A 21,333-nucleotide genomic window follows, 5' to 3' on the forward strand; every position below is an offset into this window, starting at 1 on the left:
AGCGACTGAGTTTAAGGAATTGGCCCACTGCATTGAGGAGGCTGGCAGGTCCACAATCTGCAGAGAGACCAGCAGCTGGAGACCCATGGAAGTGTTGATGTTGCAGCTTGAGTATGAAGGCCCTTCTGCCAGCAGAAGTCCCTCTTCCTCCAGGGAGGTCAGTCTTTTAGCTCTTAAGGCCCTCAACTGATTGGATGAGGCCCACCTGCATTACAGAGGGCAGTCTGCTTTATTCAAAGGTTATTGATTTCAATGTTAATCTCATCTAAAAGAATACCTTTCCAGCAACATCTGGGCTGGTGTTTGACCAGATATCTGGGTGTTAGCACCTAGCCACGCCAACACATAATACTAACCATCACAGTTGGGTTTCTGTCACTTTTAATAACTAAAAGAGTCCTGATTAGAGGTAGGGGAATGGACCCGGTGAACTTTTTGTCTCTTTCTGGCTCAGAAATTCCATCTGGAACAGAAGCAATGGAGTATGGAAAAAGCACTGAATTTAAGAGTCAGGCCTGAACACAAATTTCTTTCATTGTAAGAAAAAAAAATAATAAAGAAGAAAAAGTAGGTTGAAATAAAAGTCAGTGTGAAAACAGCAGACCACTCCTCTCTGCTTCCTCCAAAATCCCATCTAATGAAAGAACCACAGGGTGTTCCAGCTGGAAGGACAAAGCATGGAGTAGAAAGACCCGAACTGTGAACTCAGGAAGGCCTTGGTGCAATCCCAACTCTGAGACTTTCTGACTGTGTGACTACAGGGTGTTCCTTAGCCTCTCTGAGCCTCAGTTTCCTGACATGGAAAGGGAGGCAGAAGTACTTGCATCACTGCATCATTATATAAATTTAAGGAGGCCAAGTTTATGAAATTTAAGGCCTGTGCATAGTAGGTGCTTAATATAAGTGAGCTAAACCTGATCAAGTTAGAAAATCCAATGAATGCATTCACTGATGCCCACACCACATAGCACACTGCGCCAGGCACTAAGGTGACAACAGAAGCAGAAGCTGACATCTTGGCTACAGAAAGCACTGAAGAATAAAAGAATGAGGGTGGCAGCTGGGAACTTCCTGGAGGAGGGGCATTGAAGCTGGGTCATGAAGGAGAAGCAGGGTTTAGACGGTGGCAGAAGGAAGGGAGGGACTTCCACCAGGAGAAATCCCTGTGAACAGTTATCTGGATTTTTTTTTTTTTTTTGAAAAGTGCAAAGCATACCCCATCCTGGCTAGTGCAAGATGCGTGATTAAAAGCAGCAAGAAGGTTACCTGGAAGGCCTCAAACTCAGGGCTGAGGAGTGTAGAGGCGCTGCTGCAGATCCGAGGGAGCCACGGGAGGTTGTAGACTAGGCATTTTGCATCCCACGGGGCTGCAACAGAGCGGAGGATTCCACCCCAGCCCAGGTTCCATGAGTGAGTGGCCTCTGTCCACACCCTCCCCAGGCTTCCCGGAGGCCCAGCAGAGCAGTTAGAACCACAGAGGGAAGCAGACAGCAGCCGGCCCGTCTGACACCTCGACCACATACAAGACAAGAGGCTTATCTGATGTGCCTTAATGTGCAGAGCTGACAGAGCAGGCAAGGGAAGAGTCTTGATTTCTCTCTTGCCTCTGGCTGCTCTGCTTTGGAAATGCTACTGTAGCCTCAGTGGCAGCTGGGGGGGGGGGGCAGGAGGTGGTCCTGGGCTGTCATTATCAGGCCACCTGGAATGGCAAGCCCCAGAGTAACACTGGGGCCAGGCCCCTAATGCCGGTGTGGTAGCTGGCTCTGCAGTGCTGGGACGATCTTGCTCTCCTGCGCCCCACTGCCTGAAGTCCCACCATCTCAGCTGCCTCCCCCTTGGCCTAATGCCTGCTTTATCCACCCAGTAGAATGCAGGGGAGGGGGAGCTGGGAAGCTGGCTCAGTGGTCTAGGCCTCAGAGGGAAGGCATTTCTGTTGTTTTCTGGGAGCAGATTCAGATGTGGAGAGGATGGAAACCTTAGGGATTCTAAAGATTTGGGGCAGGAAGAATCAGGCAGGGGAAGGGGCAAGTTGGAGCCCTGGGACTTCTGAGGCCAGTCTCTGCCTTCTTTGGTCCAGAGCTCCCACATTGGTCACTTGTGTTTCTCTATCTCAATTCCCCATCACATCAAACCTGCCACGGGGCCTTTTGGGTCCCCTCAGGCCATGATTCCCTTCAGGGAGTTTCTTTTCACCTCCCACCTGCCCCCAGCCTGGCTCCTTCCAGAGTACACCACCTCCCTGAGCCCTCCAGGAGAGGCAGCCCCTGCGTTCTCTCCCCACTGTCAAGGCTGCTTCCAGATGCTGCCCTAGACAGTTCCCCCCTCATCTCCCATTGAACCTTCTGCTCCTCTGGGCCATCACCCTCTCCGTGCCCTGTCCCTAGTCCCCTAGCCACACCCCTTCAGCTCTTCCAGCCCGTGGCTCCAGGAAGGCCATTTTCCTCTTTGCCCCAAGTCTGAAATATGAATGAATTGATGAATGGATGAGCGAATCAATGAATAATGTCTGGCTTCTGCTGTTCTCTCCTGCCCCGTCCCACCCTACTCACCTGAAATCGCACCTGATTAATCACCAGCAACATCCTGGTCACCAAATCTGATGGTCACATCTAAGGTTCTCTTGGCAGCATTGATGCGCCTTCTTTCTAAAACCTCGCCGGGACACCCCCCTACCTTCCCAGTCACCCTTCTGAGCTCGCCCTCCCCTCCCCCTCCCTCAGGCTCCTGCCTTCCAGCTTCCTGCCCTCAGTCAGGATCTCTTCACACCCATCACTCCATGACCATGTGTGGGGAGGCGATGCCCAAACTCCTCAGTCTTCTCTTTGGGGCTCCAGAGCTGCACATCCACCTGCCTGCTGGACACCTCCTCCAGGAGGCCTGCTTAGACATGGCAGGACCAGCCTGGACCCCTCATAATGCTGGACCTTGTAGGCTCCGCCCCGACGTTCCTAAAGGCACAGTCCCACACCCCCCATCTAACAGGCTCCAGCGTGTCTTCCTCGCCACCTTCCACCCAGCCCCCGGGCCACAGACCCAAGGTCATTCTCAGCTCATTCTAGCCAGCTCCCTGAATGCCTCTTGAACCCTTCTCATCCCCTTCCTGTCACTTCCAGTCACGGTCCTGTTTCAGACCTTGGCACCCACTCCCAGACCTCACCGAAGTCTGGACATCTCCCTGCCTCCAGTCTCCCCATCACCTCTCCACTCAAACTCCTTTTCCCACCCAAATAGCTTCCCAAATGCCAATCAGCCTCCCCTCTCCTGCTTGGTACCCTGCATGGCTCCCCATTGCCTGCCCACGGCTAAGTGCAAACCCGGTTGCAAGGCACACGAGCTGTCCCTTTCAGATCGCCTTTGCTACTTTGAGGCCCACCTGTCCATGGTCCAGGCCCAGACAGGACTGCCAGATAAAATGCAGGATTCCCAGTTCAGTTTGAATCTCAGATAAACAATGAATAATGTTTTTAGTATATCCCATGCAATATTTTGCCTCTTGTATTTTTATTTGCCAAATCTGGCAGCCCTAGGTCCAGAGCCATCTCAAGCTCTGCCCCCTGACCACCAATGGCTGCGACTGAGGGCGGGCTGGGTTAACCCTTGGCATGCCAGAGCTGGCCTTCTGCAGTGGGAAGGTGGGGAGCTGGAGCGCTTTCTTACTGTTACTCTGCACAGCCTCATTCTTGTGGCTCCTGCAGCCAGGAGTCCACTTCCCTGTGCCAAATGCATGCAACTCACCTCCTCATTTCCTCAGGGTCTCTGCTCGCATGTCACCTGCTGAGAGGTCTCCCTGGCCACCTACCTAAGCCAGCCCCTCCCTCCCTCCCTCTCCATTGCTGTTCCTGCTTCATTTTCCCCATAACATGGACTCCACCCAGTACGGTGCACACTTACCTGTTTGCTGTTCTCCATCATCCGGGAGACCCAGGTCTCCCCACTGAGGACCCAGCTCCAGGAGGATAGAGACCTTATCTTGTTCACTGTGAATCTTAGAACTGAGATTCATGCCTGGCACATAGGAGGTACTCAAGAAACACCCGTGAGTGGAAGAAAACAACCCTGCCTCCTTCCATTTCAGCTCACTGCCCTGGGGAGCCACACACCAGAAGGCTGGATACACCTCCTGAGCTCTCCAAAGCTAAAGGCACCTCGGAAACCAGAGGGCACTTTTCAAATATTTCGAAGCGCATGGAGGGTTGTCACATGGGAGTGGGTGGAGGCAGGCTGCAGGCCTGGGAATCTGTGCTTTCGCAAACCCCAGATGCATGTGGGCCCCGGATCTCTCCCCCCAAACACCCGTGGAATCCAGCTCCTTACTGCAGAGGCACCTCCGGCACCACAGAGCCCACGGTGAGGGGCAGTGTTCCCCCTCTGTGCACCCAAATGGTCAGCCTTTCCCAGTCACAGCCCCCATCTGTGACCTGGGCCAGCGGGCAGGCAGAAGAGGGTTCTTAACCTTTATTTGGGCCCCAGGCTCCTTCAGGAATTTTATGAAAGCTAGGGACCCTCTCACCGAAAACTACACATTTTACATGACCTTGTGTGTAGTTTTCAGGGGTCCCCAGACTCCTGCAGCTTGTGTACTGGTGAAAGAACATCCCTTGCAGAACAGTATCTATCCACATGGGAAAAGATTCATTAGAATTCAGGTGTGGTGATGACACTTTGGGAAAAGAAAGAAAAAAGGAGAGAGAAAAAGATAAACACTGACTCAAAAAAAAGATACACACCAAAATACTGACAGTGTTTAATTCTAAGTAAGAGGCATGGGGTAATTGTTAAATTTGTTTTCCTTTTGTCTTTTCAACTATTCAGCATTGAATGTGTGTTGTTTTTGTCATTATAAGGAGGGGAGCAGGAGGAGGGGTTCAGCTGGGGGTGGAGGGGCAGGTGGCCAGGCCTCAAGGGAGGCCCCAGGGGCAGAGCTCAGCTCTATTGCACTCAGTTTGTGGAGCAGCTCCCAGCACACAGGGTGGGTGACTTGCCTGGCCTGAGCCTCAGTTTCCCACCCGTTAAATGGGGACAGAGGGTGATGCCTTGGTCAGCAGGTGAGGGTGAAGACGAGGGGTAATGTGTACAAGGCGAAGTGCAGGCCACACAGAGAACAGAGCTGGACCCCCCAGGCAGCTCCCCCTCTTTTCACCCCCACAACAAGGCAACTTCAGGCTCTTTGATCTGTTTCCTCGAAAGGGGGAAATCAAACATCCTGGCAGGAGCGGCAGGGGCGGGTGGGAGCTGGAAATGGGGGAGGGCAACTTCCTCTCAGCCCCTCCAGAAACCTGGAGGGCACCTTCCACCCCAGGGATAAGATCATTTCTGAGCCCAACTGCCCAAGCTCCCACTTCTTCAGTATTTCGGAAAAGTGGGAGCATTCCTTCCATCCCTTATTTAGTCATTCGATCATATATTCATTCAACAAACATTCATGAGTGCTTATTCTGGGATCTCCAGACACACTTCCTGTTTCTGAAAACTCACCGATGGTGGGGGGCTGGGCAGACATAGGAATAACAGCAGCTAGAAATATAGAGAAGGCAAGGAACCTGGGTTTGGAGCAGTTTCATGGAGGAGTGAGTTCTCCATGAACAGGAAGCAAGGACAGGGAGCAGGAGGCCACTCAGAAGAGACTACAGCTGGGGCAAAGTCATGGAGATGTGAAGCAGACTGCAGGGCTGGAGACACCACACCTGGCCTGGAAGTTGGAGCTGGGAGGATCAGGTGGAGGGATAGAACAGGGTTTTCCTGTAGAAAATGGAAGGATGATGGAATGTAAATTGGTGCAGCCACCAAGGAAAACAGTGTGGAGATTTCTTAAAAAACTGAAAATAAACTGACCCTATGACCCAGAAATCCCACTCCTGGGCATATATAGGAGAAGATTCTAATTTAAAAAGATACATGCACCCCAGTGTTCATAGCAGCACTATTTACAATAGCCAAGACATGGAAGCAACCTAAATGTCCATCGACAGATGACTGGATGAAAAAGTTATGGTATATATATGTATATACAATGGAATTCTACTCAGCCATAAAAAAGAATGAAATAATGCCATTTGCAGCAACATGGATGGACCTAGAGATTATCATACTAAATGAAGTAAGTCAGACAGAGAAAGACAAATATGATACACTTATACGAGGAATCTAAAAAATTATACAAGTGAACTTATTTACAAAACAGAAACAGAGTCACAGATGATAGAAAACAAACTTATGGTTACCAAAGGGGAAAGGGGGTGGGGAAGTGATAAACTAGGAGTTTATGACTAGCAGATACAAACTACTATATATAAAATAAACAACAAGGACCTAGTGTACAGCACAGGGAACTATAGTCAATATCTTACAATAACATATAATGAAAAAGAATACATATGTGTAATTGAATCACTGTGCTGTACAACTTATTACAAAAGTTTTGTATTACAAAAACTAATACAACATTGTAAATCAACTATACTTCAATTAAAAAAATTTTTTTAATTTAAAAAGAAATTGTTTGTCAGGTTTTATTTAAAAATCTTGTTGGTGTTTTATTGGAATTGCTAATATAATTTGTAAGTTAATTTGGGGGAGAATTCACACCTTTTATTTATTTATTTTTAATGGAGGTACTGAGGATTGAACCTAGGACCTTGTGCAGGTAAGCATGAGCTCTACCACTGAGCCATACCCTCCCCCGACACCTTTTAAAATTGAGTCTTACTCAACACACACAAGATACATCTGGAATCCTTATTTCAAATAAAATCTTCCCCACGATCTAGAAAACAGAAAGGAGTGGATTGGAGGCATGCATTTACCTCTGCCTCTTACCTATAAAGTGTTGTTGTTGGCTTGGTGGTTGGTGCTGTGTGTTTTTTGGTCTGGGCTAAGCCTGCAAGGTCAAAGAGAACAGGAGAAGAGATAACAGCAGCAAAGTGTGGGAACCTGGAAAGCATCTGTGTGAGAAGCCACTGACTTGGCAGACCTGAGTGACCTGAATCCCCACAGACACGCCGGAGGAGAGCAGAAGGCAGCTCAGCCTCTTACACAAAAACCACCGAAGACTCGGGGATTAGGCACAGAAGATGCATCCAGAAATGCGAGTGAGGAAGGGACTGAGAACAGGAGGAATCTTTGAAAGTCAGTATGAAGCAGTTAGACCCCCAGACTCTCGCCTGTCTCAGTAGAATATTTGGGATTTATTTTTTGGACAGAGAGAAAAAAAACAGAGTCTCTGAACAGGAGAGGACCAGCCATGTAAAAGGCAGAGGCTACAGCACGAAAAACGAAGGCTCAAGCTAATGTTACATATACGCATTTATAACCTCTTGCTCCAGAATGCTGGCAGCAATTCCAATACCCCCTAAGCACACTAGGAGAGTCTACCCCAGGGAATCTGAGCAGACCAAGGAGAAAGATCTAAAGACAGTGACCAAGGAAATCACCTGGCCAGACCCCTCAATGAGGTCCAGAGTCAGGCGGTCCCACACAATTACACCGAACCTCCAATTAGAGTTTGGTACCCCACTATTAAATAGACAGCAAGGATTATCAGCCATATGAAGAAAAGAAAGACAGGAAAAAATAAATTGAGGGGGAAAAAGTAACACAAAAGAAACACACTACACAGGGAGATGAAATCTTTTTTAAAAAATTCTATCATTAATATCTTCAGAGGGGTAAGAGAAGATAATGCATCAATGCAATAAGAATAGGTATGAAATGTAATAATTAGAAAACCAAAAAGTACAAATTCAAATGATTATAACAAAAATGAGAAAATTAATAGAGACATGAAAAAAAACAGATGACGATATCTTCCCCCCAAAGACTATAAAAACACAACACAAAGGAACAGAAAATAAGAGAGGATAAGAATTTCGGAATCTGTTACAATCTTAAATTATTTAGAACTTTAGAAGGCTAAACAGAAAGAGAGAACAGTGAAAAAGGAAGAGGAAAAAACGATCAAAGAAATAATTCATGAAAACTACCCAGGATTGATCACCGTTAAGTGTTCAGGTCATAGGATTAATGGAATGTCCAGAACAATGGGTGAAAATAGAACCACACAGAGGCATATCGTTGTGGAATTTTAGGACACCTGGGACAAAGAATATCTTCAAAGATTTCAGAGTGAAAAAAAATAGGCTATTTTCAGAGATTAAGAATTAAAATGCCTTTAGACTTATCAATAACAGCACAAGAAACAAGAAGACAACAGAGAAATACCTTTGAAGAGGGAAAATTATTTTAACCATGATCTTTATGCCCAGGCAGACTACCCATGAAGTATGACTAAAGATGTCATCAAATGTTACAAGCTCACAAATAAATCCACCTCCCATGTACCCTTGGGAAACTACTGCAAGATGTGCTCCATCAAAACAGGGGAGTAAATCAAGAAAGAGAAAAGACCCAGAAAACAGGGCCTCCAGTGTGAGGGGGCTAAGAGAACCCCAGAATAACAGTGTAGAAGGATCCCAAGCTGAAAGCTGAGTAGCAGACCTAGAGAGCAACCCAGTCTGGACTGGAGCAGGTTAGGAGATTCCGGAAGAGAGGACTCCAAAAAGATAAATGAAGAGATGTTATTGAATTTCCTAATAGGGGATTTGGACAATTAGTGGAGAGTTTGGGGATAAATTTGTGGTAAGCACACAGAAAATTATGCAAGTGAACAGCTAAACAAATAACAACTCCAGGGAAAACAAAAAGCCATGCAAGCAAGGAAATGTAATCAGAGCACACTCTATGACCCAGCTGTGAAAGCCTTTACCCAGTTGAAATACTAACCTTTACAAGGGAAATACTAACAGTTACATCTAACCAAAATAACTACTATCCTGGGAGGATAGAAATGGTACATGTTAAGGAGAAGGTGGAGTGGAAGGAACCAAATCCTCTTCCACAGTGGAACGTCAGTAGATAATGCCTAAAACTGAAAAATCACACTGGACTTGGTAAGAATTCTATTTAGAGAAATAGAGAAAATATGAAAAGAAACAGTTAAAGGAGTTGAAAGTGGTTTTCTCTGAGGAGTGGGAAGGAGTGCCTTAGAGGACTATTTATAAACCATGACCATGCATAACAGTTAAAATAAAAATGAAAAGACAAGCAAAGCAGACTTCTTTAGCCAAAGTGATGAAGGACAGAGTCCCTCTCCCCTCATTCAGCCTAATCCTTGGCACCTCCCTCCTCGAGGGCACCCTAAGCCACTAACTCACAGGCATCATTTAAGAACCAATGACCAACATGACGAAGTGTGGATAGGAGAAGCTCAGGCCCTGAGACAGGTGGTGAGGGAGTGATTGGTACCCCACCGACTGTGCCAATGCATCACTTCCCTGATGTCACGGCAGCTCAGACGGGTTGAGAGAGGATACTGATGAGGGTGCATATGAAATAATGAATCCTTACCTGCAGAGTGGAGAGACGCCCTAGAAATCACACACCTGCCTCGCACAGACAGTTCCCCTAAAGGACAGGCTGGCCTGAGGATGTTTTCTGGTCTAGAGTGAGCCTCGCCTAGCAGAGCAGCAAGAACTGCTGGAGAATCACGATTCTTAGAACAACCATCAGTATTGAGAGCTGGAAGTTGGTGGATACACACGCCAGCTCCCTGGTTCCTGGGAAGCAGTTCTGTGCGGACTCCTCCTAGTTCCTCTGAGGGTTCCCAGGAGGGTAGAGCTGCAGGTGTCAGAGCAGCAAGCTGTCACCCTTGCACCCTGTATGGGCTGCCTTACCTTCCCTGTGCCACTCCCCCCACTCCCTCACCCCTGCTTCATGGGATGACCTCCCAAAGACTGCTGACACTTATTCCTTAGATTCAAGGTCTGTTTTTGGAGGAATTCAGCCAAAGACAATGATCTCACCCTTCTTTTAACAGATAAGGAAAAATGACCCAGAGAGGGAAAAAGAACTTGTCTGACTTCACACATCAAGTTATTTGCAAAACTGGCATCATGGAAAGAGCATCAGGACACAAGTGAGGTGGTATAGAACTTGGTCTTAGCTGTGTGGCCAAGGGCAAGTTCCTGCCCCTCTCTGAGCCTTGGTTCCCTCAGCTGTCAGCCTTGGCCCGTAGCCTTACTGGCCAGGACATTCTCCTTACCCCTGAAAGCCCCTCTTCCTACAATGCTGCCACTTATGTGCAGATGCTCAAAGCGTCCTATTTAAAGTCAAGAAAATGCACACACACAGTGAGGAGGAAGCCACAGCCCTGGATGGTAGCTAATTCTTTAATTTCCTTGAGGGCTGCAGAAATTCCTGGGATGCTAGATCGGTGGCATATGAAATGCCCCACCATTTCCCAACCACATAATGACACCCCCCCTTCCTTTTGCTGGGTCAGCAAATTTGCTGGCCGGCACACCCCTGCAAACGGGGTCATTGTGATTGAAAGACAGAGAGAGAAAGGGAGAGAGATGGGGTGTTGGGCATTAAGATCAAATCATTTTTTTTTAAATTACAACCCTATCCAGGCTCCTCTAGGGGCCCAGGCCCCTCAAGGAAAGCAGCAGGGATTGGGGGGTGGGGTGGGAGGTGGGGATAGAGATGGCAGCTTCTAGCAAAGGCTTCAGGAATTTCAGCAGAGGAGGTTCAAATCCCAACTCCACTGCTTCCTAGAGCTGCAGACTCAGGCAGGTCCCTTTCCTCCTTGAAGCCTCAATTTCCTCCGCAGGAAAATGGGCATTAAGGAGAATAATTGTACCCCTCCCTCCCACACACACACACCCCATTTGTTGGGAGAATTAATTGAGGCCCTAGGTGCCACGCCCTGGAAGCCCAGAGGTGGGGGTGAGTGTTGAAGCCAGGGGCCCAGGATCAGCAACACTGCCGAGAAGCCTGGACTCCCCGTTTGCTATCCAGGTGATTTTGAACCCCTTCATCCGTTTCTCTGAGACTCTGTTTCCTCAGCTGTAACGTGAGACCAACTAATGATAAAATAGACTGTCTGGGTTCAAATCCTGACTCCATGCCTTCTGAGCTGAACTTGGGTAAGTCACTTAACCTCTCTGAGACTCAGTCTCCTTATATGTTAAATGATCTGATTATTGTGAGAACTAAGTGAGTTAATTTACTAAGTCCTTGGAGGAGTAGCTGGCATGCAGGAAGGGCTAGTTTATGATTATTGTTAAGTTTGTGGGGAGAACACACTGAAAGAAGTGAGGTATGAGGTGGGGGCAGGCCCGGCCCTAAACAAGCGCTCCCTGAACAGGAAAGGAAGGAGCCCTGGGCCAGGTCTGGAGTGGTGTGGCACCGGGGGCGGGGGGACGGGGTGATGATGGGGGAGCCCTTCCTTGCTGCCCCCCCCCCCCCCGCTGAGGAATGCCCACCTCCGGCAGGGTTTGTGGTCACACAAAGCTGGTCCCTCAGCAGGTCTAAGCCCCTGGCAGAGCTCTTTGATGCTAAAAATAGACTATTCCACTGAAAAACCCAAAGAAAAATCGTTTTATGAGCCAAAAGGGGCTGCAGTTTGGGGTTTTCTTTCTTCCTCTGAGGGGCCTGGGACTCTGAGGAGGAAGCAGGTTATGGGCGAGGCTTTCCAGGTCTCAAAGGACCACAGGAGAAGTCTCCTGTGAGAGCTGACCAGTGTCTCAGGAAGGACACCTTCGGCCGGGGTGACCTCTCCAGCCCTGTCCTGCAGACTGGGACCCAGGTTCATTCAGGTGGCCGTCGACTGGGGTCGGCTTCCAGAACCCAAGAGAGTCAGGGCTGCTGGAAGCAGAGCCTCGGTGGGACTGGGTGGCAGGAATCTTTTGGGGGCACCAAGGACACTGGGGAAGTTGCCAGTCAGCCACATGCCCCTCTCTGCCACCACCACCCAGCTCCACACGTGCCCTCCTCCCCTGCAAGCACAGCACCCTCACCCCCCACACACTGCCACCTGCCTGCCCAGGGCTCTCAGGCTGGTAGACAGAAAACAGTAACAGAAGAAGAGCTTACCCTGGCCAGGTGCCCACCTGTGCTCTTCCCAGGGGTTCCCTCCTCACCTGCACACCCTGGGAGAAGGCTTTTGATTTTCCCCATCTTACAGGTGAGGGAGGTGAGGTTCACATAGGACCAGCTGACATTGCATGGCCAGGAACTGCCAAAGTTGTGACCTGAACCCGCTTTCCTGACTCCAAGGCCCCAGCACTCAACCTCCCTAGGGGGAGAGAAAAGGGAGGTCAAGGGGGTGTCCTGGGGATGGCTGGACGTGGTGACAGTACACCTGCAGTAGAAAGCATCTTATCACACCTGTGACTGCCTGTGAGGCCCCCCCTTCTTCGAGCCTCAGTTTCCCTGGCTGTAAAATGGAGACAACAACCTCTGCTCTGTCTGCCTGGTGTGTTTGTGTGCAGGTGGCAGTGGGATGGCGACAGGGCAGGTGAGTGCAGGTGGCTCATTATTTCAAGCACAGGGAAAAGTCTGGCCAGAGAGAGAGGCAGCTTGCCTATTCTGGGGGAGCTGGGTAGAACCCAGCCTGTGCTCCTCTCCCAAGTTTGCTAACCCCGTTCAGGGGCTCTGTTACTTCTCCACCCTCTTCTTTTTGACAGAGGGCTATGGCTAAAATGTATCCAAACCCAAATGTGCACTAATGGTGGAATTTCCCCTAAGAGGAAAGGCTGAAAATGGAATTACTGGGGTCCCTGGTGAAGCAGACACTGAGAGTAAAGATCATTACAAGATTGTCTTCAATGCCACTAAGCCTATGGCAGCTATAGGGGATGGCAGCGAAGCGTCCAGCAAAGGGAGGGCCTGGAGAAGGGGGCTGAGACAGGAAGGTGGAGGAGAGGGAGGGGTTTGGTTTTGAAGGGGGCACCATGAGCAGTTTTTCGAAACAAACAACAGGAAAGAGAGAGGTTGGGGGTGGGGAGGGGAGAAGCCCAGAAAGCAGGCGGAGGGCAGGTTGGGTTTGATCCTGCTTCCTCCACCTGCAAACTGGGTGACCTTGAGCAGGTCTCCTCAACTCTCTGACTGCCCTCTGAAAATGGCAGAAGTCCGCTGAGCATGGTTGGCTGTCTTGAGAGCCCACCATTGGAGACTTTGTGCGTAAAGCTCTCGGTATGTGCATCCCACGTGGTAGGTTCTTAGTCAACAATCTTTAGCTTGGCCTGGGTATCCCGGCCCCTAGGAGGGGCTGCGTGCTTGCAAGCCTCACCCCCTGCCCTGAGCTCCCAGTAGAGCAGGGGCTGGACCTGGGTGGCGGGGGATGGGGGGAGGGGGCATCTCATCTTGAAGTCTCTGTGCTAATCCCTGAAGGTGGAGGCCCTGGGCAGCCTGCAGCAGATCTCAAATATCATTCCAGCACCTTCCTCAGACCCAGCACTGTGACTGGCTGGTAGAAAGCCAGAATTTGAACTCTAAGACAAGTGTCCACCTCAAATCTGCTACCTGTTGGGTCCAAGCTGGCTGTACTGACTCCTGGAGGCTAAAATTGGGGATTAATCCCTGGGATTCGTCTTTTCCTCATCAGAAAAGAGAAGAGAGCCACATCTATCCAGCAGGTTGTTGGGCGGGTCCAGTGGGTTCAGGAATGTGCCATCTCTGTAAACTGTAAAGTTCATAGATGGGCCCAGCAGCCAATGCTCATAATTCTCCAATCACTGTCACCCAAGGTTGCAATGAAAGTATCAGCTCTGCACACAGGTTAAGAAGACGGATTTTACCACCATTCACAGTGGGTATTTTCCTAACGGACCCCCATGTAAATGGCTCATGGGGTCACTGGTACTTTTGGTATCATAAGCCAGTCGATGCCCTTGGCTAGCATATCCCTCACTGGGATCCACACCTTCTGGTCCCACCAGCCCACTGAGCTGTCAACTTGCCAAACATCTGATGGGGCGTTTATTCCAGTAGGGTTTCTGTGGTTACAGAACTTCATTGGGTACCACGCTAGTCCTGGGCCACTTGGTCCTCAGATCCATCTACTCCCTCCCTTGTTTGGCTCTATAATGCAGAGGTCTGATTCCACGAAGTTGGCTGGCTCCAGCTCCATTCGACTCATTGGAGGCACTGAGAGAGGATGATTGGATGAAAGGAAGAGAGAAGTTCCTTTATTCTTTGTTCCAGAGGACTCTGTGGCTCCAGCAAATGCTCCTGCTTCCACTGGGGACCCTCACGACACCACTTCTCCTTGTGTCCCTCTTGCCAAAAGATGGCAGTGGCTTCCTGCCCTGGCTGGTCTTGGGGCTCCCCACCACCTCTCTTTGGCTTCTCAGCTCTTCCATCACCTGGGTTTCTGATAACCCGGCACTAACGTCAGACCCTCAGTTTCCAGCACTCAAAGTGGCTTCTGTTTTCCAGACTGGGACCCTCACTAGTGGCGATGTGATGTTATCAATGATATGATGCAACACAGGGTGTCTGTTTCTATGAAAACTAGGCTGAATACCTTGGAAAGATTCGGTGTAGGCAAGTTGCTAAAAAATGGATTAGGTATGGGTGGAACATTGTATAAGATTGGGCAAAAGAGTAAGATCTGGATGCTATCGGATGCTAACTGCTTCATAAGCATCTTTACATCCACATTCCACTTGAAAGAGCACAATCCTGGAAATTGTAGGAGATGCCTTCTAGGTTGGTTTAAGACAGAAGAACAAGAGGGAGGCCATTGGTGCATTTGGTGTAAGTTTAAGGGTAAAATAAATAGTTAAGGAACATTACTATTTTTTTAATGCTTCTATTATTCAACCAAATTTTTGTATTAACCTCATCTAAATGGTTCAGAGGTTTCTATGGTGTTGGATTTTTTTTTTCCCATTGGAGAACAGGAGGACTGCCCACCACATGTTGAGAGAGTGCATGGTCAGAAGTGGCAGGAAAAGAGTCCTAGGAACTGGGCACCTACAACGTGCCAGACACACTCACAGTTGTTGCCCATTTACTCCCCATTTACTTGCCATTTTGAGAAGTGAGTAAGGTAGTTGGTCCCATCTTACAGGCTAGGAAGTGGACTCAGAACTAAAAAAGCCTCTTGCCCACCATCTCGCAGCTCATAAGGACCAAAGTCAAGCTTCAGGAAGGTTCTTTCTGCTTCCCTGGGCAGCCTCCATTCCAGGGGTTCATTCAGAGTCTGGCCCATGCTTCTGAAGGGGCACACAGAGATGCTAAGCCTCTTGAGGGAAGGACCAAATCTGTCACTCAGTAAGCATTTGCCACATGGTCCCAGGAAGGCATTAAGCCACCTGCTGCACAGAGGTGCCTCTGGGCTCAGCAACCCCTCCTGGGCCCCCTCCTGGGCCCCCTGCCTGGGCCTGAGCTCAGCTTCCCAGGCTGGGGGAGTCCCTCAGAGTGACCAAATTATAGGTGTAATGGGGGGCCCACTCTTGTGTGTGGAAAAAAACAGCGAAGTGTGTACGGTGGTATGTTAGAAACTGGAGGTGGTGGGGTCGGCACAATGGAAACAGCTCCTGGGCTGGGAAACAGAAGGCCCGGGTTCCACTGACTCATGGGGGAGCTCGGCTGAGTCTCCACCCCTCAGGGGACCTCAGTTTCCACTTCTGTTAAAGGAGGGGTCTTCCTAGTTGTGTCCATCTCTGACCTATTTCACAACATGGCTGACTCCAAAATGCTCCAAATTTAACCAGGGAGCCAAGGCCCCTTGGCAGGCTCTGCCTGTGCTGCTGACCCCTGCGAACCTGCCCAGGCTGGGCCAGCTGATGCATTTACAATGGGGACAGACTGTCCTCCTCTGTGACTGTGATGGTTCTTTTCCTGCGCTTACTCATAACGGAATCCCAATTGCATCACCGAGACTCAGGCAAGGAAACAGAACTTCATGGTGCTCTCACCCAGTTGCCTGTCCCTCTGAGGAATGTGTTATCCCCATTTTACAGGGAAGGAAACTGAGGCCCAGAGAAGGGAAGTGATTTGGTCCATGGTCTTGCAGCTCGGATTCAACAGAGCTGTGCCTGAACTTGAATCTGACTCCAAAGCCCTGTGGCTTTCACCATAAACCTGCTTCTTCCCTGGATGAATTAAACCCCTACCACCACCACCACTACCACCAATTCACCATTTAGGAATGGAAGAGTGAGCCTTCATGAGGATCCAGATGAGGCACAGACAGCAAATTTCCAAGGGTGTCCTCCTAATGATCCAGTGAGGCTGTGGGCAGAAGCAAGTCTCTGTGGGAACTTGGATAAGCCCCTCTCCCTCCTGGATGACCCTTCTGCTCCATGTTAGCCTATAGAGGCCACCCTGAGTCCAAGGCTGGGGCTAGGGCCTGGCCCCAAGCTTGGGCTCCCTAAGAGAGGCCAAGAGGCTCTCGAAAGCCTTGGGATTTAGCTTAGAGGGCACTGCAGGGCCCTGCAGTGTCAGGGCTGAGGCCCAGGATGTGAGCCAGAGGTTGACATTCTAATTCCACTCACAATGCTGTGTGGCCTTGCACAAGCTGATGTCAATATTCAGGGTCTCAGTGGTCTGGCCCATGAAATGGGAGAGTAGAAATTGCAAAGGAAATGGTAAAGTCACCCCTCTCCCCTAACCTGGCTTCTGGAACACGGAAGTGGAGAGTTGAACCATCTTCCATGTCTTTTCTGCTTTTGCATCTGTCTGGGAATTGAAGGATTCAAAAAGAGGGCTGACAACGGGCCCAAAGGAGCCAGGGGAGGACACCGAGAGCAAAGGCGGGGAGGCAGGAAAGCCCAGGCACGTGAGGCTGGAACAGAGAACCCCAAAGGGGTGCACAGGTGGGCAAAATGAGCAAAGGGCCTCGAGTGACAAGCGTGGGCCTCAGACCTGAGCTCTGCATAGGGCCCCTGGCAAGGCCATGCACCCGCTTTCCTGAGGAAAGCCTTTCTCGGCAGACAGGCCTCAGCGTGAGTGCTGGTGACGCCCCTTCACGTGTTTCCCTTTGTACCTAATCCCAGCTCCCATAAAATTGCCCTGCAGTGCCACCCAGCCACACATGTGGACGCCTTTCCCAGCTGCAGGGGTGGTGGACAATAGCAGGGTGTCAGCTGCACGCAGCCTGGGGCGGGGGGCTTGGAGGCGATCTGGGGTCCCAGCACCCAGTGCAGGCCCTGCGGGGCTCCGGGCTGCCCGGGCCGATACTGGACTTGATTAAAAAGGAGTCTCCCACAGGATCCAAACCACCGGCCCAGCCGCTCCCTCTCCTACCACTTTCGGTTCTGCTTCTGGGCCGCGTGCTGAGGCTAGCCCAACAAATAAAAGCCATCCCTTTTTTTCTCTCTCTCTCTTTCTTTCTTTCTTTCTTTTTTTTTTTTTTCTAAAAAGAGAGAGAGGCAACCACAAGATCTTCTAAGAGGCTGTGACATCACGACCCAGGTGACCACCACCCAGCCAATGGGCCAAGGCCGCGAGCTGGCTTCTTGCATCCTGTGAGCTGAGGTTGGGTTGACACTGTGAAGGCCTGGTCCCTCAACCACAGAACCACAAGGCCAGGCCCTCGGCTGCCTCCGGGGCCCTGCGCCGGAGCTGGTTGGCTCCCGGTCCTCCCACCCCCGGGCCGCCCTCGCACCCACTGAGCTGGGCTCTGCAGGGGGTGAGCCTCATTCATTCATTCCGTGGTGCTTGATGCTGGGCTGGCTTTGCTCTCACTGCCCTGCGACTCCTGCCTTGGCTGCTGAAGGCCCCTTCCCGCCATCTAATGATACACTCTGCATACGCTTCTGTTGAAAATTTGTGGCAAGACATTCCTGTGGGACCGGGAATCCAAATTCTTGGGTACAAACAGAAACTTACTTTCCTTGGGGATTTTTTTTCTCTCTCGCTCACACACACACACACACACACACACACATACACACACGCTTGCGTTCTTTCCTTTTTCTTTTTCACAGCAGTAGGGGGGGAAAAGAGACGAAACAAAACAAAACAAAACACAAAAAGCAACACCACCACCACCACCCTTTTATTTTCGAAAGTAGCTAGGAAAAAATAAAACAGCGGCCAACCAAGTCCATCCCAACCCAAGCCCCTGAAGGGCTGGAACCTCGCCTTCCTCCGAGCGGGGCATGGCATCCAACAGCATCTTCGATTCCTTCCCGACCTACTCTCCGACCTTCATTCGCGGTGAGTAACGATCGCCCTTTCGGGTGGGGAGCTGTGGCCAAGCCCCGGACTGTGTCCCTCCGCTGCCTGCCCTGGCAGCCTTCAAGCGCCTGGGCTGTCTACTTTAATCCGCTGGCTTCTGAAAGCCCAAGGTGGGAAGAGGGCTTGGTAGCCACCGTGGTCTCCTGGAGTAGAACATCTTTGTGGGACTTTGCTCCCCACCTGGTGGGGACTGTTGGTGGTGGGGGCAATGGCTACCACGAGACCTCAAGACCTCAGAGGCCAGACCTTGGAGGGTCATGGGGTGGGGAGGACACAGGGGTGTCCCAAGGCTTCCTGCCTCACCCATGGGGCTCTGCAGCCCTAGCCCCTGGCCCACCTGGAGAGCTCAGACCTTCCACCTGAGCTCAGACACTCAGACACCAGACACCTGGCTGGCTTCTGGCCAGAGCTGTGGAGCAGGCAGGGGGTAAAGCGACACCTTGGAATCCAGAGACCTTCTCCCACCTTGCATCTCCCGAGTAACCCCTGGGGTGAGAGAAGCAGAAGGAGGAGGAGGCTGCAGGCTTTTGCTGGGAACTTGCACAGCTCTGGGTTGCCCTGAAACTGGATCAGCTTGGTGGGGTGGGCCTCGGGAAGGTTCGTGGACTTAGTCACAGGGGAGAAATAAGTGCTTCTGGGGGGCTTCTGCCTGTATTCATGGCCTAGAGGGACCCAGAGGTCTGGGTTGTGTCCCTCAAAAAGGATAAGTTTCCAGGACACCCCACTTGGAGCCTCTGATTGAGCCTGGAACTCAAGGGGAGACTTTTTCTGCCTCTGTCTGGCCTGTAAGGTGCTGTGCCTGGGCCTCAGACAACCCCCTGATGCCTTCCTCCCTGCCAGAGGGAGCCCAGGTGGGGCTGCGGCACCCAAAATTGGGGGTCAAGAGGCCCTGAGTCTGAGTCCCAGCTCAGTGGCTACCATGCTGAGTGGCCATAGATAAGTTACTTAACTTCTCTGTGCCTCAGATGGCAGTCCCTCTGGCTGTGACATTCTGATTACCTGAGACTGGGAGTGGACTCTGTATGAGGGTAGTGTCTCTGGGTTAGACACGGGGATGAGTTCTCCTCCAGAACAGGGGGAGAGAGTGGCATCCAGAACACCAGGGTTTGGACGGCTGTTGTTGCCTTTTCTCAGCTGAGGTGGTCAGCCGAGACACAGACGTCGGTCTGACTGTCCATCTGCCCTTCTGCCCATCCGCCTGTCCCACTGCTGGCTAAAAGAGTGACTCAGAGCCGGCTCTGGGCAGGGACTGAGGCACACTTGGGTGCTTATTGTCCAAAGGTTTCTGCAAGGGCTTATCTGACATCTGGACCTTTTCCTCCTCCCGGGAGAGAAGCTGAGGCTGGCTATGTGGCTGCAGATGGGGACTGAGTTGGGGAGGGGGGCCTGCTGTCCCCGTGGCAGGGACACTCCCATCAGACCTGACTGTGGCTGGTAACCAGCAGCAGCCCCAGGTCTGGGATCCAAGAGCCGTGGGCTCCTTCCTTCAAGCTGCTCTTATTATAACGCTGTTTCCTTTGTAGTCCTCGGAGCTAATTAAAGGCAGTTCTGTGGCAAGAAAATAAGAGTTTATAAAAACCATTTGCTGGGTCTCTGTAATCTGTATTTCTCCTTCCACGAGCAAGAAGGAGAAATGTCGAGTTCAAAACAAAGGAATTTCGGGAGACCGGACTAATGGGCCACCCACCTAGGATGGGTTTCTGAGTCCACGGGGCCTGAGAAATGGTGGAAGGTGGCAGGGAGGGGAGGGAAAGGAGAGCTGGTGGCTTTGGGCCCAGGATGTGCACAGAAACAGGAGGCTGCTGGGCAGAGCCAGCTGCTTCCTGGAGGACAGGGGTGCAGATGTGCCTTGTACGCTGGGGTATGGGGAGGCCTCCTGGTCTGGGGTCTGAGGCTTTCCCTGCAGTTCCATGTTCTGTCCGCACTGTCTGGCCCCGTCTCTCCAGCCCACTTCTATTCCCCATGTTCTGCTCCCTTCAGGGCATCTGTCTCCCAAATTCTGTCTCTGGGGCTCACAGGACTCAGCTGCCAATTCTCCCCCAAAGAGATCTGACCCCTGGGTCCTGCAGGGCTCAGCTACCTGCTGCCCATGCAGGGTCCTTAACCTGCTCTGAGCCACGGACCTTTCTGGAGTTTCAAGAAGCCAAGAATTGCATTTTCAAATGCATAAAACAAAATACAAAGTACTATGAAAAAACCTAAATCTATGGAAAGAGAGCTATCAAACTATAAAAAAGCAATTTTGTGACATCGTGACCACGTGCCTTTGCAGTAACAGAGTGAAAAGATAATCACAGCAGAGACAGTTACGGAGTCACGCAGCTGTGATGAGCAGGCACAGTATTTTAAGAGAAACTGTGATGGCCCTGGTGGGACTGAAAAGTATTTGTGATTTCCTTTGGTGACAAAATCACTGTGGAAATTTGTTAGAGATCAGTGAAAGGAAAGATGTCATGTGTTTCCCCACCAAGTTCACGGGTCTCAAGACATGACTGCCCCTAGAGAGCTTTTTAAGTTGGATTCCAGATTCCAGAATGCCTCTCAGTTCCCTAGGACAAAGAGGTTTGGGAAGAGGGTGGAGAGACATTTGATTTTCACGTAAAGTAGAGGGTGGGGAGGAGCAAAAAGAGGATAATGTTTAATCCAAAGAGCTGGCAGACTGATGGCAGAATTCCAGGCACTGAGATGGAGGTGTGAGAAGGCGAAGGGAGATACTGGGGTGCCCCGGGCCCTGAGCAATTCTCCACCTCCCCTCCTCTCCTCTCTTGGGATTCTCCCAGGCAGGAGAAGGGATATGAGTCCTCTCTGGCAAACGGGGAAGCTGAGGCCTAATGACACACTGCGTGACTATGGGCAAGTCCCTTCCTGTCTCTAGGCCTTGGTTTCCCCACAAATATGGGTGATGGCCTTGAGGATGCCCGAGGGCCCGTCCACAGCTCCACCGAGGGCCGGCACCTTTATTCTGGACCTGCTGCATTAGGTCCTTCTCTGTATCCCCCAGGACGTCCCGCTTGCAGCAGGTCCCCCTCACAGCACCCCCACAGGAAAATCACTCTCCCCAGGACACTGAGGAGGGAGGGAACCAGAGGAAATGGGCCTAAATTGCCACAGGCAGGAATCAGGAGGCCCCCGGGAGAGAGAGGTTTTTCTTTATTCAGTAATTCCACAAAAGCTTATCAAGGAGCAGAGTTCTGAGGCTCCAGCTGGGGCTCTGGCATCAGACTGTCTGGGCTCAGGTCCTGACTCTGCCTTTCACTAACTGTGTAGCCCGGAGCAAGTTCCTTTACCTCTCTGTACCTCTGC

The 21,333-nt window shown here is 50.8% G+C and overlaps 1 protein-coding gene across 2 annotated transcripts in view; it reads left to right on the top strand.

Moving 5' to 3' along the window:
- Positions 1–17,549: 17,549 nt before the first annotated feature.
- The window catches only part of RUNX3 (RUNX family transcription factor 3), a 60,432-nt gene continuing 56,648 nt past the window's right edge, over positions 17,550–21,333 (top strand). The window contains exon 1 of one of the 2 annotated variants that reach the window (XM_031464385.2): positions 17,550–18,009. In XM_031464385.2, the coding sequence (XP_031320245.2) occupies positions 17,952–18,009 (58 nt within the window). In that variant the 5' untranslated portion in view covers positions 17,550–17,951. The remainder of the gene's footprint in view (positions 18,010–21,333) is intronic. The other variant, XM_010989793.3, reaches the window with a different exon arrangement.

The sequence above is a fragment of the Camelus dromedarius genome, chromosome 14, assembly GCF_036321535.1.
Source record: "Camelus dromedarius isolate mCamDro1 chromosome 14, mCamDro1.pat, whole genome shotgun sequence".
Taxonomy (NCBI): domain Eukaryota; kingdom Metazoa; phylum Chordata; class Mammalia; order Artiodactyla; family Camelidae; genus Camelus; species Camelus dromedarius.